This window comes from Mustela erminea, chromosome 11 (genome assembly GCF_009829155.1).
Source record: "Mustela erminea isolate mMusErm1 chromosome 11, mMusErm1.Pri, whole genome shotgun sequence".
Taxonomy (NCBI): Eukaryota; Metazoa; Chordata; class Mammalia; order Carnivora; family Mustelidae; genus Mustela; species Mustela erminea.
Window position 1 is genome coordinate 37,008,337 of NC_045624.1, and position 12,352 is coordinate 37,020,688.

Here is a 12,352-nt window from a genome sequence, read left to right on the forward strand (position 1 = left end):
ACTGTTTTCTCCTAATTCAGGATCATACCGTATCCTTGTGTGACCATTTCATAAAGCCACTCTTCTATTTTAGGAAATGGCATTTCTGTTTATTGATTGAACTCATTCATCACCCAAGATCTCTCATACATTTTAGAAGGTTTTCTAGTCGATTTCCAAAAGGACTTGAAGGAGCTGTCAGAATAACAGATCATTCAAATAAAATATCATAGTGTAAAACAGTAGAACTTGCTTAGTTAAGCGGTTATCATGAGCAGACCATTCATTATCAGTGGGCCGTGGGTTTGGACCCAAACATTTGCTGCCAGTGCCACAAGGAATACTCACTGGACCATTGAATGATTGTCATTTTATGACAGAAGAAACAATGCAGATTCAGCCATAAAAATTACATTTTACTTCAAATAGAAAAAAATAGCAGTTTACTTGGATGACTAAAGCACATTTTAAATAATAGTAAATGAGATCTTCAAACTTGAATTTTACCAAAAGAGTCCCAGGGATGCTATTTACGTAGATGATTATTATATCCACTGTCTATAAAGGTAAAGTATTAATCTTAGTGCATTGAAATAACTTCTGCAGGTGGGCGAGAGTCTATGATATAAATACCCTGAGAGTTACTTACATAGATAAAACTGGAGGAGATCCTTATACTTTGTATCCATATACACAGAAACACACACATACACACACATATATGCTACTTTAAACAATATTACTATTACTAGCAGTAGCAGTAGTAATTATTTAAACTAGTAGATTAAAATCATAATTCTGATATAAATAATTACAACTGCTACTACTCTTTTTAATAAATGGGTGTCCTTTGGGAAGGTTGTGTAGCTGTAACCCGCCGGAAATGAATCAAGGAGAGTAAACAGTCCTTTCGGAGTTCTCCTACCAGGCTCACTCTGACACTGTCCAGCCCCCCTCAAGTGAACGAGAGGAAACCATAGAAGATACTTTAGCCATAGGCTCACTCTTTGTTCTGATCTTTCTGCTCTAGTGATCAGGGCTGGACGGGGTCTCTACCCTGACCCTTAATGGTGTCCAGCTAGGTAGACTCATGCAGCCAGTTCTCTCTGCTGCCGTTGCCCCAAGCCCCACCCTACTCCTTGAACTCTGTAGATCAAAGGGCCACTCAGCCCCAACGGAACACCCAGAGCAAGGGAAATAGAGGGTGCTAGCAAAGACGATGTCCAGCATCATTCCACCCAGTGGAAGTCCTTCCTCTCAAAGCAGAATGGGGTGGGTCATTATCAAAACAAGTGCTTTCTTTTATTTATTTATTTTTGTCCTAGACAGTAACTGGTACGTGTCTGGCCCCCTTCCTTGGGCCTGAGGAAGTTTAAATAAGGCTATAGATGTCTCAAATTTTAGTTGTGTAAATTTAAGACTTGGTTATCAGTTCCCCATGTGACACAAGGCATCATGAACATTAAGTAGCAGGAGAATGTTGAGGGTAGAACCCAAGCTTGTTTTCTTTTTTTTTTCCAAAGATTTTATTTATTTATTTGGCAGAGAGAGAGAGAGAGATCACAAGTAGGCGGAGAGGCCGCCAGAGAGAGGGGAGGAAGCAGGCTCCCTGCTGAGCAGAGAGCCCCATTGGGTGCTCCATCCCAGGATCGAGACCCAACCCTGAGATCATGACCCAAGCCGAAGGCAGAGGCTTAATCCACTGAGCCACCCAGGCGCCCCCCAAGTTTATTTTCTTAAAAAGAAAAAAATTTATTGGAATTGGTTGAGATCCTAGATTCTAGGACCATTAACTGGAAGAAAACTTAAGCCTGAAAACATTTGAGAACACGTATTACCAGATAATTGCTTTCCCAAAGAGGGACTTCTTTGGGATTTTGATGTAAACATCTCTTATTTTAGGATCAGCAGCCTGATGGCCCACCAGGATTAAGTAGCTGCAAAGTATATCTCAGGATAACTGAACAAAATGTAATCAAGGGCCACTACTTACAACTGTTTGAACATTGACTTTGGTTTTGATATAATTAAGAGGAAACAGCTGCCTCACCAAAAATGGTGATTTTGTCAGGCTTCTTAAAAATTTACATTTTGTTTGAACAAATCCCAAATCAAAGTCTCACAGATGGAACTGCCCTTTTGTTGGTTCCTGGGTCTTCAGAGCATTGTCAGGCTGATGGGGGTCCTTAAATTAAATTACGGTTTATGAACAACGAGGCCACTTCAGTAGTGTTTAATTGCTGCGTGAGGTCATGCCACGTTTTAAATGTTAAGTAGGGCGTCGAGTTGTCCTGGAAATTCATTGTTCCCTTCTTGACCTTACATCTGATCATTTTATAATCTCTGTCTCCAAATATTCATCATGTAAATTGCAATGGCTGCTTCAAAAGCAAAATAAAGGCGCTACCAATTTGAAAATGTCACACATAGACTTGATAAAAGGTTCTGTGTGTGTTGCAGTTCCTATACTACTGTTTACTTTTTTTCCTAGTTTTAAATCCCACTTTTACATTTTCAGCTGTGTTTAAGCCCTAGAAAGAAGGGAAGTACAGAGCAAGTACTTTAGCAGCCCTATGAAATGAGGAAATGAGCCTCTGTTGGTGAAGGTTTTAGTTCTCTTACTTGCTGTCAAGAAGGCTTTACACACGACAATTATACACCCTTTGGATATAACATCACAAAAGAACAGAGCAGTTATTAGCCTCATGCTAAGAAGTAATTTTCCCTTGATCATCTAGACAACCTGGTTCGGTGTCTCAAATGCTGTTACCGTGTACCTGTTAGATGTTGTCCTTGAAAAAATATATACATGTTAAGAAAATAAGTCCTATCAAATAGCTGGTAGCGTTCTTTTGAGACGTTGTGCTGATAATAGCCACTTAGGCATTTTAACCTGCACACACACTGAAAAGAATTCGAAAAAACAAATTTGAGATGAGGAAAAAAAGGTTGTTTTATGTCAAAGACAGAAATGGAAAATAAAGGAAATTTGGATTTTATTTTTTGTCCATGGCTTCATGCAATATCAGGACCACTTACATACACTAGGAGATGTTGATGTGAATGTTTTCCAAGTATAGTGGTTTGCTTTTAGAGAAGAAACAGGAATGGTATAGGACCCTAATTGGAGAGAGGAACATTGCGCAATGGATATTGGAACATCTGTGATAGCAAAAGCTTTTAAGTTCAATGATGCTTGATAACATTACTAAGAGACTAAGCATTTTTCATGGTCCCATGTACAAATAATAAAAACAAAGTGTTGATAAGATCAAGTGAGTGGGGACGCCTGGGTGGCTCAGTGGGTTAAAGCCTCTGACTTTGGCTCAGGTCATGATCCCGGGGTCCTGGGATCAAGCCCAGCATTGGGGCTCTCTGCTCAGCAGGGAGCCTGCTTCCTCCCTCTCTCCCTCTGCCTGCCTCTCTGCCTGTGATCTCTGTCAAATAAATAAATAAAATCTTAAAAAAAAAAAAAAAAGATCAAGTGAGTGTTTAATCTGTACCTTGGTGTCTAGATATTTCTAACACTAAGTTAGTTTGCAGCCATAATACACTGATCATTGAAAAAGTCTGTTACTCCCTTTGAGTCCTATGGTCATAGTGCTTGAAAAGCAAAAGCTATCTCATAATTTATGCAGACTTGGTGACCTCATGTTACATGAAGGCTTTTGGGCTTGAGAGGTTAAATGAGTTGTTTTTTAGTGGTCACACTGTGGCTGGAGCAGAAGTCTTCTGATACTGTTTCTTCTGACCACACTCCTCAAACTTGATGTGGATGAAGTGGCTGGACTTTTTGGTATTATTCTGCCATGACCCACATAACATTCCTCGCATGGGTCTCTAATCAGATCCTCGTTACAGTCTGCAGAACCCAAAATAATAGGCAGTTTCCTTTTCCACTTTTATCTTTCAGAGGATTTCAAAGAAGATTGTTATCTATGATAATTGCATGTAGACTTTGTTTTTCTCTTTAATTTCACAGACAATTTGAAATGGTTATTCCCACTGAAGACTCCGTTATAACAGAAATGACATCAACATTAAGAGACTGGGGAACCATGTGGAAACAGCTCTATGTGGTAAGTAACTTTTTAGTCTCATAATTTTTGGATAGAGAATTATTTTAAGAAAAACTTGAACAGGAGTTAGCATCGACTAATTGTTGAGCACCTGGTTTAAGGCACTAGGGGTCCTCCAGATGTCAGAAATACAGAGCCTAATAAGACATAATCTTGCTGTAATCCATGTGTGCACTAAGCATGGGCTCTCTAAGTTTTTTTTCAAGATGCAGGAATGTAAAAGATGATTTTTATGGCATCTCATCGATCAGAATGGTTTACATGGAACTAATTAGTGTCAGGCTTTCTGAGTATTTTTAATTTTCAAGGAGAAAAATTTATTTTCAGTGCAATTGGAGTATCGGTGGTATTTTATTCTAATTTTCTATAAATGATTCAATATATGGAAAATGACAGACTCCTTAGGCCAAATAGCCAGAATATTTTAAATACACAAGAGAAAGGAATATTTCCTGAAAAAAAAAAAAAAAAGAGGTCAGGTCAATGTCTGGAGAGTATGCTTTTATGTATTTATTTACCTGTTACAACAAATTATACTTATTGAGAGCTTACTGTGTTGCAAACCATGGGGAGGTACGCCATATGCAATGCCTCATCAACTCCATACACCCACTCAAGGAAATGATGACCGAGAACATCCCCAGCTTACAAAGAAGGAACGTGAGGCAGAATGAGGTTCTTGGCTGTGGCCTACGCAGTGGGAAAATGGCTGAGCTGGGATTCTGATGTGAATCTATTGCCCTCACTTTGGGTCTCTGAATATGCACACATTTGGAGGTGGTGAAGCTTTGAGGAAGACGAATGCTATTTCTCCTTTTATTTTCAAAGACATTTATGGAACAGCTTAATCATTTGAAGGGAGTGCGTTCAAAATATAAAGGTGTACTTAGCCTGACAAAACGATTTGAAACAGCTTGTCAAAGAGAAAATCCCAATTAGTGAAGGACATTGGCACAGAATGACAGTTTTCATTGTCTGTTACATATAAAATGCAATAGGATATTTCACTGAGGCAAGAAAATCTTAAAAATAAAACCCCTTTTGATGTTGGATTTCACTGACCACGCCCTCCTGGAGCTGGTGGCTTTAGGACTCATTATGAAAATCCACAAAACAGTCTTAGATGAAATGCCGGTCTGAGCTTTGCTGGAATGAGGTAAATGCAAAGTCAAGGTAACTGAACTCAAGGGATCTGTGCTGAGAGGTTACAGAGGAAATGCAGATCTCCCTTCCAGATTTTTTTTTTTAAAGATTTTATTTATTTACTTGACAGAGATCACAAGTAGGCAGAGAGGCAGGCAGAGAGAGAGGAAGGGAAGCAGGCTCTCTGCTGAAGAGCCCAATGCATGGCTCCATCCCAGGATCCTGAGATCATGACCTGAGCTGAAGGCAGAGGTTAACCCACTGAGCCACCCAGGCGCCCCTCCCTTCCAGATTTTTGAAAAAATTTATATTAGGAGGAATATAAAATCCAACTATTATTTCACTTAAAATAATGTATATAATATGTGGAAATGAAACTATTGGAAATGTTCACATCATTGCATCTTAAATACCCAACAGAAGAGTTATGAAAAGAATGGCAGTGTAAGCGTCCTCCATTAGTGGAGATAGAACACCAGCACTTTGCCTTTTATGTGGCAGCTTGTGGGGAACAAAGTTGAATTTCCTCTTGATTCTGCCTCACCTAGCTATTTTTACCTGCTTTTCAGGTTGTGAACATCTATTTTGGGGACATACTTGATTGGTTTGAAAATCTGTGTGTTGTAAGCTCTAGGAGTAACTTTTCCACCTCCTCATGTCCTGAGTAATGGACACAGAGATAGAATGATTTAAAAGTTCTCTTGGATACTGGCATTGTAGTCAGTTATGTTAGGGACAAATATGAAGTTGAACCTGAAGGGAACAGATTTTCGACCTTGAGAATGAGGCCGACTCGGCTGTGTTGGGCCTTCCAGGTTCTCTTTCCCTTATACAGGTGTTTTGAGCCCAGTGTTTTGATTCAAGTTCATCCTTGCTCTTTTCCAGTGGTTTTAAGGTGCCTGGTTTCTCCACTGGCAGATGTTTGATGAGGATAAGATCTTGTAAATTGTAAGAAGTTTATGAGATATACTTAATATAAGTAGAACATTTAGCTTAAAAGCTCATGGTAAATACTTGAGAAATGTTAGTTGCTCTTTTTCATATCATTGGTAAGAGCCTAAATAATGTTCTTTAAAATATCACTTAATAAAATAGTGGTAATATAATCACAAAAATCTTAGGAGAAATACAGCAGCCATCCTTTACTTAAGTACTTCTGTGCATGCCTTTGGCTGGATATTTTATAACTTTCTTCCCTGGTGCTCTGCCAACTTGTATTTATTCTCAAGTCTTTAGCAGAGATAACCTATTCAGGGTCCCATGCTAAGTGGTAAAACCTGAGTCGAAAGGTAGATCTGCTGCCTCCAAACCCATGCTGTTTTCATTTTGAGGCAAATGGAAACTTACCCATTCTCTAAAATACTCATAATTAGCTTTTTTTCTACATTTTGCACTTATTGCAGGAACTTTCAGATACTGTTTTATTCCAAGGCTTGAATATTATATTCTACCCTTTTCATTTAATGTTAAACCAAGAGCATTTTTCATATTTTCTAAATAGTCTTCATAACTCTTACAGTATTTACAGTCCACTTTTTCATTTCCATTTTATGACCAGCTGTCAGCTCAGACCTGATACATACCCGATACTTTCCCATGAGGAGGGCTGGTTTGCTGGTTAGGGCTGCGGTATGTCAGGGTTCCTGTGTCCCCTTCCCTAAAGGGAACGCTGACCAGCTGGTTTCATTTTTACGAAGGATCCAGCTTCCTTATCGTCTTAGCATTCTCTTCAACTTAAGTACTAGAGGAGACATCATTAGAAAATGAAGTCCACAACTGTAAAACACCGTCGTCCCCAAGAGCAGGGCTGATGGCTTTTCCAACAGAGCTGCCTCTTCATTTTGCTGCATAGGACTTGACTTATTTTATATCTTCCTTATGTAATTTCTTTGACTCTTGTGGACATTTCCACTGGCCACTGACCTCCTCAAGTCTTTCTTGATCTTCCCTTACTGTTTCACATGACTTAGATGGAATCTAGCTCTCAAGATCCACAAAATGACCTCCCATAAATCAAGGATCCCATTTTTCTCCAGCTGCTGGGCCTACCCGAGGGAGACCCAGCATCTGTGGTTGGAGGATCACACCCAGTGGAGACCATGGACTCTGAGCCGTGAATTACCAGAGTATTGCATTACAGTGTGCCTGTCGTGACTTGTATGGGAGCGTATAACATGAGTAAAGAGTGAGAGATAATAGTAGAACAAGCATAGTAGAGAGCTTTAAATGTCGAGAGCACAATTATTTTTATCTCAGAGGACCAGGGATAGTGTCAGGGAGAATGCTTTGCTGTTCAGCCAGCACATTTGTCTTACTCGCACAGTACATTAAAACACTCCAAGTCACCAAGTCTTGATAAAGTAGAAGACATGTTATGACTTTTTTAAATGTAAAAAAAAAAATGTGTTCTGACCGAGCATCTTTTCCCATCCCACAGAACTTCTGCTATTTCTGGCAGTTTCTCACTGCAGAGGGCTTCAGATGTATCATAAATCTCAATCCTTTTATACCACTGTTCATGTCCTCTACTAATATTTTAGTAGAAAGTAAAAGTATTGCTTCTTGTTAAGAAAGAGGAAGGGCTGGGGTGCCTGGGTGGCTCAGTGGGTTAAAGCCTCTGCCTTCGGCTCAGGTCAGGATCCCAGGGTCCTGGGATCCAGCCCTGCATCGGGCTTTCTGCTCCACTGGGAGCCTGCTTCCTCCTCTCTCTCTCTGACTGCTTCCTTGCCTACTTGTGATCTCTCTCTCTGTGTCAAATAAATAAATAAAATCTTTAAAAAAAAAAAAAAAGAAAGAAAGAAAGATGAAGGGTAGATACTTAGAAATAGTTTTGCCCTCCATGTCTCTAGGTAAGAGATACAGGCCAGCTTTGGGTAAAGAGACAACGTTAGCAGAAGGCTTGTCCTGGACCAACCCCATGGCAGGTAGTAACAGTATTAGTAACTGCCAACACTTGGGTGGTATTTATTCTAGGTCGGGCATTATTCTAACAGTTCTGGTGTTTTAACTTATCAGTCTTGACAGTGACCCAATCAGGTAGTTATTATAATATCCATTCTATAGATAAGAAAATACACACGAAGAGGTTAATAAATTGCCAAAGGTTTATCAGCGAGTAAATGGCAAACTTGGAATGCAGATTGCACAGCCAGGCTCCCAAGTCTGTGTTCTTCATCACTGTGCTGTCCTCTCTTCACCAACATTATCTCCAGGCCACAAAACAACCAAACAGGAAGGTAGGACTGTCTGTTTCACAGATGACAGAACTCACTCGCCAAGGCTTTAAAACAAATAAGTAGCAAAAGCAGCATTTGAAGCTGGGAGTTTCACCCATCTTCCTTATGTTAAGTCGCCTTGCTTGACGAATTTCCCAGGAGAGTTTTGAATCTACATGAATATTTAACAAGTAAGAAAGAAAACAGTGTTTGTTCATAGAAGTCTGAATAGTGACCAGATAATAGCAGTGAATGGGTTTGAGAGTTCTCTGTGTAGAGCCAGCTTGTGATGGGAAATACAGTAAAGCAGGAAGACCAGCATGTAAGAAATAATAAGAACACAGTGTTTTCTGTTGAAGCGGGCTTCATTGTATGCAGCCACTGTTGAGAGAAGAGAGAAAAGAATGTGGGTAAGAGTTATCACGGAAGGTTCCTGACAGAGGTGGATTCGGGTAGAGCCTTGAAGGACAGCAGAATGTGGATGGAGCTAAAGAAAGGAGGGTTGGAGGTGGAGGAGGGGCAGTGCCTGTAGGCCCCGGGCGTGGAGGCGTGGTGAGGACTCCTGGAAAGGGAAGTTGGATTCTTGGACAGCACCTGGCCACGCACCTGGCTGAGAGTGTAGAGCGCAGCGGGCGTATTCGAGTGTGAGGGGAGAGGGACCCGTTCACAGAGAATCTGCCCACCGAGTGGCAAGCACATGGAGGCTGAGCTGGACTTGTCCTTCCCTTTCCCCACCCCGCTCACTCTGGGGACTGACCACCGCTTCCATGTTTGGGTACTTCCCAGAGAAATGAAGGCGATCTCTTCCATCGGCTGTGGCACATCATGAATGAGATCCTGGATCTGCGCCGGCAGGTGCTGGTGGGCCATCTGACCCACGACCGGATGAAGGATGTGAAGCGTCACATTACCGCCCGCCTGGACTGGGGCAACGAGTGAGTACCGTCCCCCATGGTGGGGGGAGGGGCGGGGTGTCTCTGGTGACAGATGTCACATAGGTGTGAGTCACTGTGTGGTAATAACACCGAAAACACCATATGGGGTTTTTTCAGTTTTCTCCTTGTGGGGGCTTAGGGAAGACGGTCATCGATGGAGCTGAGAACTGGATCCCCTCAGGCTGCGGAGGGCATCAGGATGTTGTTTGTTCTCTAGTGGCCTGTGAGGTCGACAGTGTGCACGTTCTTGTAGAATATGAAATATGTACAGGGATCAACCGGATAAGGCTTCTTCTAAATAGGTCTTATTTAAAAATAAGCTTTAGGTTTGGCATGTGTATTTGCTTTTAATATATACCCCTTCCGTATCGTGGTAATATGTCACCAGACTAATCTGGAGGGAGACGCTGATGCTAACACTGCCTATTAAAGGTCTTAAAACAGGTGCACCAGTGGGGGAATTGATTATTGCCCTTGAATCCGCCTGTGTGTAGATATTGGCCCCTTTGAGGAGCTGCTTTGGAGAACTCAGTAAAAAGTAGACCAAGATTTATTCTTAAATAAAACTATGACTAATCTAAAATAACCTCCAAACACTTCAGTTAATCTCATCATTTAAAGCTCTGATCAGGGCTGATACTGTACTAAGTATGAATGCTAATAAGTGGGTGAGAAATTAGAATACACTTTGGCTATGATCCTGGGCTTGTTGCAAGAAGTCAAAAGGTCTCTCAGTGTCATGGTTTTGTCCTCCCTTCCTTTCCCCTCTCAGTCCCCATTGGCTAATTGGACCTTCAAAGGATCTTAGGGGTACAGAATAAAAGAAAAGCCAGCAAAAAAGGGGGAAATGGCAGGACATACACCACAGATGAATTCACCTCTTATTGAATCTGGAAAAATCGATTTGAAGCTAGAGTGCAGCTTCTTCTGACTGCAGGAAGTTGCTCTCTCAAAAGCTAGTTTTGATTCCTCTGAGATGAGATGGCTACAGTTATGAGCACATGGACCTACTTTAAGCCTCATGCTCACCTTGAGTACTTGGGCTATTTTGTTGAGTAAGATGTGCCATTCATCTTTTACAGATGAGCAGTATGATAGCCCCAGGTTATTTACCTCTACAAGATTGATTCCGTGGGGCATTAAAAAAAACAAAAAACAACCGTAGGTGGGGAATGGCAACAGGACATTAGACTAGGAATGCTGCTTTTTGAGACATGAGGCGAATTCCTGAGCCCTTCTTGACTTCACTTTTCTCACCTGTGGAAGGAGTACGTTGAACTAGAGAAGGTCTGTGGGCCGTTTCTGCTCCAGGACCGTATGAGTCCAAACACACAGCATTTCCTGGGGAAGAAAACATGGCGGCCATTTGCACGGAGCCTCCGGTCTTGCTATGTGAGATGAGGCAGAGTGGGTGGGGGTAATTTCAAGGCTGTTTGAAAGGGACTCATGCTATCTATCCTGTGTTTCTTTTTCATTTTGAAAAAAAATATTTTGAGTTTTCACTGACTTATATTGGCTCTTAGTCATTATGCTGGTCCTTCTTTAAAGATGAGTTTGTAAATAGGAAGAAAGTTGGATGAAGTAGCTTATCAAAAATAGCATAGAAATATAGAGCAGGCAGAAAGATACTTTTTCAGTTTTAGGAAGGAGATGATGACAGAGAGAAAAACATTAATTATGACTGAATCATGACTCCGTTTTGACTCATGTAAATTCTAGCTTTACTTTGGGCAGTTCTGTGGCTAATTTATGGTAAGTTGGTAAAACACTGATGCATGAAAATGAACAATATAATTTATATAGCTCATCCTCAAATTCATGAATTTTCTAAGGTCTCATTCTGTTTTCTTTGACCACTTAACTTAAAAACAACTTACAGCACACAGATTGTGCGTTTACTGGCTTCTTGTAAGTATTAAATCAGTTGTCTTATTGAGTAGTGCTAAAAGAAAAACAAATTCAGATAATGCAAGAGAATTATCTCTAGATAATTAAATTATCTAGATTAAACTAGATCAGATTGTTCTGCAAAATTATCTGTCAGCATGTAGATCTCTGGATGACCATAAATTAAGAATGTTCAATCTCATGTTGTGTATCATGAGAGCATGTAACCAGTGGTAAAGAGAAGCCCTCTGCATGTGGGAAGCTTGGGAGGAAGTGGAGGAGGAGCTATTTCCTTTTGTTCCTTAACAGAGCCATGAAAAGAAGTATCCACACCTGGAAGTGTCACACAGAGTTAAAATAATGATACCTGTTTCTGTTCTCCATAGAGTCCTGTGTTGTCCTTTGACTTTTCTCACTAAGATCATACAGGAGGGAAAATCCATTCTTTCTTTCTTTCCAGTGACTGAAATGATAAAGAGTGTGCCCCTCCCTTCCCTGCTCTAGTCTCTCATATCCTGAGCATTTTCTCCTTTCTCCTTTTACCTCATTTCTTCTTCCTGATATTAAAACACTACCCTGATCCTGTTCTGTGAGCTACGAAAATCTCAGACACTGGGAGAGGTATCCTAAGGATATACCTAGGAGTGAACAAAACAAAATAAAAACAGAGGAAGCTCTCTTCATACAGCTAGGACCCAGGAAGCCAGCAGAAGCTGAACAATTCCAGCTTTAGGAGAGAAAGACTTGCAAGTTAAAGGCTCCTGGGACCCCAGGACCAGGAGGTTTCTGGACTTCACACCTGCTCCAGAGCCTTTGCGGCTAGAGTTGGAGTTTTCTCATTCTCCAGTGATGGACACCAGTTGTCCTTCTTATATCTTTTCTTCCTCGTGCCATATGGCTGATGCTCTGACTTTCCAGGTCCAAATTCTCAAAGAAGGAATCTCATTGAAAGCCAAAATCTACTATTCCTGTCTAGACTGAGGTTTTCTACCAGCCACTCATAAGCTATTGGCCAGTCCCTGGATTATTTGTCCTTAGGTCGGGTGTCTATCTGTTAAGCCAGTCATGTGTGCCTGGGGTAGGGGAGATGTCAGATGACTAGACTGCCTCAGCA

General features: G+C 41.0%; 1 protein-coding gene across 3 annotated transcripts in view; it reads left to right on the forward strand.

Moving 5' to 3' along the window:
* DOCK4 (dedicator of cytokinesis 4) overlaps positions 1-12,352 on the forward strand; it is a 431,597-nt gene that overhangs the window by 193,821 nt on the left and 225,424 nt on the right. For all 3 annotated transcript variants that reach the window (XM_032304000.1, XM_032304002.1, XM_032304001.1), the window contains exons 5-6: positions 3,962-4,058; positions 9,203-9,351. In XM_032304000.1, coding sequence (XP_032159891.1) covers positions 3,962-4,058; positions 9,203-9,351 — 246 coding nt within the window. The remainder of the gene's footprint in view (positions 1-3,961; positions 4,059-9,202; positions 9,352-12,352) is intronic.